The sequence below is a fragment of the Arachis ipaensis genome, chromosome B09, assembly GCF_000816755.2.
Source record: "Arachis ipaensis cultivar K30076 chromosome B09, Araip1.1, whole genome shotgun sequence".
Classification (NCBI taxonomy): domain Eukaryota; kingdom Viridiplantae; phylum Streptophyta; class Magnoliopsida; order Fabales; family Fabaceae; genus Arachis; species Arachis ipaensis.
The window spans coordinates 146,493,817-146,499,944 of NC_029793.2; the positions used below are offsets into that span (position 1 = coordinate 146,493,817).

The window sequence follows — 6,128 nt, forward strand, 5'->3', positions numbered from 1 at the left end:
AAAGTGATTGATTCAATAAAGAGCACCTCACTAATTCATTTATTTTCTTATTAGATTAGATAACATACAAGAATTAATGGTGGTATTTTTTTTCTGGTGATTAATTGAGAAACAATGAATTGGGAAAAGCATGTATATATGCCACGTTGGCTATACTATAGCTTTCAATAAAGGCCTATCAAAGAACCAAAAACCTTATCTCTCAATAAACACATTGGTCATATAACATATTTATAGCCTTATCTATAGTGTTGCATAGAGGAGCAGCAACCATGGTATCCTTAAGCTCTCATTTCCATTCCACCAACTACTACTTGAATAGGAATAATAATTCTCATCACAATCACAATTTCAGAATCAAGCACTATGTTTCATGCTCTGCCCAGCCTACACAAACCAACATTAAGGTGCCATTACTATTATTTACCAACATGCAATGCATTGTGAAAATGCTAATGAAGTGATATGGTTTTAAAACAGGTAGTGATAAATGGAGCAGCCAAGGAGATAGGAAGAGCAGCAGTGGAAGCTGTGACTAAAGCTAGGGGAATGGAACTTGCTGGTGCTGTAGATACTTGTCATGTTGGGGAAGATATTGGACAGGTATTTGTGTTCTTTTTTCTTCTTTATTTTTGTCTCTGAAACTAGACAAGTTTTTCTCAAGTTTGTTGTTTTCTTAATTATTATTATTAGGTATGTGGCATGGAAGAGCCCCTCGAAATACCCATAATAAATAATCTCACTATGGTTTTGGGTTCTATATCTCAGGTAATATATATAATCATGTGATGGCATCATAAGATTTTAATTATTGTATTATGTTTTGAAGAATGGAATTTGCAGTCCAAGGGAGCAGGAGTTGTAGTTGATTTTACTGAGCCTTCCTCCGTATATGACAATGTAAAACAGGTCTAGTGTCTCAACTAACTAATTAAAAAGGGTAGGAGATAGTTTTGTAATAAGTAGTGTGACATGTTCTTCACATGTGCATATTTGAGTAGGTAACAGCATTTGGCATGAGAAGCGTAGTGCACGTTCCGCGAATGGAATTAGATACGGTTGCAGCATTATCTGCATTCTGTGACAAGGCCACCATGGTGAGCACAAAAAACTTGGTGGTAACTGACTAAGGTGTAAGGTGTATGGGACTTTATTAGCATTTTTATGTGTACCAGGGTGTGTTGGTTGCACCAACCCTTTCCATAGGATCAATATTGCTACAACAAGCTGCAATCTCAGCTTCTTTCCATTACAGAAACGTTGAGATTGTGGAATCCAAGGCTAATGCAAATGTAAGATAGTGCTGTGAATGATTTTTGATGAAGATGTTATAAAAAAAAATAAGGATTGGATTGGTGGTGAACAGGATCTTCCATCAGTAGATGCAAACCAAATAGCAAAGAATCTGTCAAACCTGGGTCAGATCTATAACAGAGAAGATGCTTCAACGGATGTGTTGGCAAGGGGTCAAGTCCTTGGAGATGGAATTCGTGTGCATAGCTTGGTACTTCCAGGACTTCCCTCAAGTACAACAGTTCACTTCTCTGCTCCAGGAGAGGTAAGAACTAAGAAGTTTTCTATGTTATCCTCTTCTTAGTTAATAAATTTTGACATTAACTCGTTGCATGCAGATATATTCTATCAAGCATGATATTACAAATGTGCAATGCCTCATGCCAGGCTTGCTGTTAGCCATTAGAAAAGTTGTGCGCCTCAAGGTACCTTCCTTTGTTCATTTTATATCATTCTTCTTTCACCAATTCATTCTTACTTTATTATCTTTGCAGAATTTGGTGTATGGCTTGGAGAAGTTTTTGTAAAACCATATAATCATGCCACTAAGAAGACTACACACATATCTCAATTCTTTTAAAACGGTTTTATTTTTCATCTTTAAATTTTATTAAGTATTCAAATGGTGTATATGAAGAAACTAAGGATGCTCTGCACATTTTAACATCATAGATGTTTGCATTTTAATCATGAGAAATCGAATAAAGTTTGATGGATGATTCCTGTGCATAGATAGAGAAACATGTGAAGCAAAGAACCAAAAGAGAGCTTTACAAATAGGTAGGTTAGTCATTAATGTATGTTGGTACATATTTTGTACTGAAGCCATATATAATCATATGATTCATATCCGATGATGAAGATAATAAATGATGCTTTCATGGATAAATTGTCACTCATCATCAACGAAAAGCTGCTAAAAAGAGTAAGAAAGTTAACTTAACTCACATAATAAATACAAAACCGAAATCATAACACAATACCTATTGAAACAACTAAAGTTTAAAATTCAAAATTCTGTTAATTTATTAGCGTAGTTTAATATATATATAACTTCACCAGAACTATTTGGAAAGATTTGGTTCTGCCAAGAGTGGAGTTGTTCATTTGATTCATGTTGATAGACAAAGTGAATACTAAAAAAAGACTATGCAGATTGGGAATCACTCAGCAGGATGATAATATTTGTGTTTTATGTAAAAAAGACGTTGAATTTATTCACCACTTATTTTTTTGTTGTGATTTTACTTGACATGTATGATGTGTATGGCTATCTGATTTTGGGAGGTTATGGGTGATACGGAAAAATTATATTTTTCGCATAACTACCGGCAAGTGCACCGGATCGTATCAAGTAATAAAACTCACAAGAGTGAGATCGATCCCACGAGGATTAAAAGATTAAGCAATCAATAGTCAATTGATTATTCTAGTTAGACGGTTTATATTGTGATGATGAGCAAATAGGAAAAGTAAATTACATGAAATTAAAAGAAAGCAATAAATGACTAGAAAGTAAATGACATAAATGTAAAGTGTAAGAAGATAAAATGCCGAAAAGTAAATTGCAAGGAATGGAAAGTACAAGAAAGTAAAGTGTAAGAAAGTAAATGACGGAAAGTTAAAATACTAGAAGTAAAAATAAAAAGAAAGCATTAGGATCAAGAGATATTGCATTCTCAGGATCAACAATTCTCATCTCCTCTTCAATCATGCAATCATGATCTCTTGGCAAATTATAAGTAATCAAACCCCAATCTCTTGGTGATTTGATTTCTCTTAACTTGATCAATTGCCAATCTCTTAATCTAATTGGTCATGAGAAGAGATGAAGTTCAATTTATGATTCAAAGGCCACACAATCTTCAAGACCTCAATTCAAAGTGGTTACATGTCACATACCGGACTAAGAATGTATTGATCAAGAGGATTATGAGAGAAAAGTCTCAAACTGAATTTCATGACTCCTTTCTCAAGTTCATCATGAAATTCAAGTAGATCCAATCCCTCTCTCGATAGTAATTGGATCTTTGAAGCACAAAAACTCTCTCTAAAACAACAATAAAAGAAGAATTGAAGATGAAGAATGAAAATAAATCAACCCATTAAATTGCAATAGAAAGAGTTAGTAATTCATAAAAAACTATTCACAAAGTAAGAAAGAAAATGGAGGAAAAGAAGAGTGTGTGAAGGGAGAGTCCAAAGATCCCTCCTAGCGGAATGTCTAACATCCCGCCTCCTATCATGAAACTAAGGCCTTATATAGGCTCTCCTAAATTACAAATTTAAATGAAATTGAAAACAAATTACAATCAAATGAAAATTAACTATTTTAGATGATTTCTTGTGGCCTTGATTGAGTGATATTTGTGGGCTTGTTTGCTTGAAGTTGAAGTGGACTTGGAGTGAAATTAATTGAACTAAAATGATGCTCCAGGGGTCCTTTGGCATATATGGGCTCCTTTGTGTGGCGCTGGAATATGGCGCTTGCTACTGAGCGTGAAGAATGAGCGCTAGCTATTTTTCTTTTTATGCATACGCACGCTTGCTTGTACGTGCGCACACTTGCAAAAATCACCCTTGTACAGTTGTACGTACGCACGTAGGGGTGTGCGTACGCACAAACCTCAAATTCTCCTTGGTAAAGTATCGAAGGCGCTCTCCAACATGAGCGTGCAAACGAGCGCCCAAGTAAGCGCCATAATCACCCTTTTGTGCGTGCGCACAGGCTTGTGCGTATGCACAATTCTTTGAAAATGCATGTTTTGTGCGTACGCACATTTCAAAAAATCTTCATTTTTCAGAATCGAAGGCGCTCACTGGCGATCGTGCTTGAGAGAGTTGGGATGTTGGGTGCTTGCTGAGGCGAGCGTGGTTGAGATCGCCCAAACGAGCGCTAAAATCACCCTTTTGTGCATGCGCACAGGCTTGTGCGTACACACACTTCAAAAAATCTTCAATTTTCAGTATCGAAGGCGCTCTCAAGTGAGCGCCCAGGAGAGCGCCCAAGTGAGCGCTGCCTCTTTTCTGAGGGTGTTTTTGTTGCTGGCGCTCATGGAAGCAAGCGTGGAGGCATTGTTTTGTGTGGGCTACTTCTTCATGGGTCATGGGCCACGCTTTTAAAAGCGTGGTCTAAGGTTCCAAAGCGTATCTAAGTTTCAAAGCGTATCTAAAAGCTCCTCTTTTCTTCGTTTGAGCTTGTTTTGTGTTTTTTGCTTCTTTTTCTATCATTTCCTTCAAAATTAATAAATTCAAAGTAATATATGACTTAAGCACAAAAGTACTCAATAATTCAGCATTATGAACTAATTTTTTATATGAAAAAGTATAGAAAAACACACATGATGCGCATGCATCAATGAGTTGTTTTGAATTCACTGAAGGGACATTTTAAGAGTTAATCAGGTGTCTGGTCTAGCAAGAAAAAATATAAAAAGTGGCTCATATGCTTTATTTCAATTATTTGAAGTGTTTCACTAAAAAGAAATGAAAGGATCTTTCATAATAAAAAAATAAGTGTAGAAACAAATTTTCAAATATCAATAGCAGCCAAATTTAAAAAATGGAGTAGTATAGATTACTTCTGATATTGATGACAATACCGAAAATAATATTAGAGATAACTCTTACTTGATTAGGTTGTTGTGTTGTATTTGTTTTCTTTTTCGTTTTACGATGCTGTATTGAATTCATTTTGTTCCAAAAAAAAAAAATCATCTTTGCTAGATAAGTGCAACAATTGTTAAAATCTTTCTTTTACTTCATAAAAAAATATGACTAACAGTATTCCCATTAACAAAATTAAACACTTATATAGTTGAGGTGTAAAAATGCCATTAAATTCAATTTTTTTTTCTAACAGAACACTCAATGTATAATGGTTATTACCATTTAAATGTATAACTGATATTACCATTAATATATTTGATTAAAAAAATCAAAATAAATCACTGCACTTTTAAAAACGTTATTACTCTTGTTAAATTGTATAAAAGAATCAAAGTAATTATCATTATGATAGACAATTATAGGCGTGTAATATAGATGAGAGAATGAACTACTAATATCATTAAATAAAACAAATTTGGGGTGTTTTGTCTTCCTAACCTTTGGTTCCCAATTTTTTTGTTTAATAATATACCTATGGTATCAAACAGCAAATTAATCTGTACAACACAAACATCAAGAGGAAATGAGACTTGTTACAAGTGCCAGTGGCAAATTAAAAAAGAAGACCCTTGTTTATAAGCTCTGTAACTGTGCGTAATAATAATGAGCTAGAAGAGTAAAATTTTGTGGCTAAACTGGGTTGGGCAGATGATGGCACCATCTATGCAGAGGCCACCTTTGGTGTGAGTGCAATCAATTTGGGCCAAAGAGAACTTCAGTTTAGTGGGCTCATTGGGCCTATCAACAATAAAATCTCCAACACGGTAGTGGATCCACTCCCCTGGGCCAGTCAAATAAGACTCTGAGTGAGAACGCTGGCCGTGTGATGTGGAGAGTTGAAATCGGACGGGCTTGATGTCCCAGCCATGGACTTGGTCCACGTTGCACACACGGCGGCCCTTTCTTTTAGAGGCCATGCCCAATTGGAGTCTGAAAAATAGGGTGTAACTGCCCACAGGGAATTCAAACTCTAGCTCCCCCACCACCTCAACCCACCACATTTGTTGAAGATAGGCAACGCTCTTGAACCTGCGGTTGCCATGTTTATATCAATCCAAATCCAAATGCTAATTCAAATGCAACAATAAACCACGTTGATTAGGAAAAGCCATCAGCTTAGAGTTGGAATCCTTTTCCAGGAGAAGAAAAGTGCAATTTTATTGGAT

At 35.6% G+C, this 6,128-nt stretch overlaps 2 protein-coding genes across 3 annotated transcripts in view; one reads left to right on the forward strand and one right to left on the reverse strand.

Moving 5' to 3' along the window:
- LOC107618526 (dihydrodipicolinate reductase-like protein CRR1, chloroplastic) lies at positions 191 to 2,022 on the forward strand. 2 transcript variants are annotated; one of them, XM_016320620.2, is made up of 9 exons: positions 193 to 407; positions 481 to 603; positions 694 to 768; positions 844 to 909; positions 1,002 to 1,097; positions 1,176 to 1,292; positions 1,367 to 1,558; positions 1,632 to 1,718; positions 1,788 to 2,022. In XM_016320620.2, the coding sequence occupies exons 1-9, from the start codon at positions 273 to 275 to the stop codon at positions 1,818 to 1,820; spliced, it is 924 nt and encodes a 307-aa protein (XP_016176106.1). In that variant the 5' UTR covers positions 193 to 272; the 3' UTR covers positions 1,821 to 2,022. The 2 variants fall into 2 exon arrangements, with proteins under 2 accessions (XP_020966932.1, XP_016176106.1); XM_021111273.1 differs by lacking the exon at positions 694 to 768 and having other exon boundaries at positions 191 to 407.
- Positions 5,335 to 6,128, reverse strand: part of LOC107618527 (F-box protein PP2-A13) — a 4,069-nt gene continuing 3,275 nt past the window's right edge. Inside the window, exon 4 of the mRNA XM_016320622.2 lies at positions 5,335 to 5,991. Within this exon, the coding sequence (XP_016176108.1) occupies positions 5,571 to 5,991 (421 nt within the window). The 3' untranslated portion in view covers positions 5,335 to 5,570. The remainder of the gene's footprint in view (positions 5,992 to 6,128) is intronic.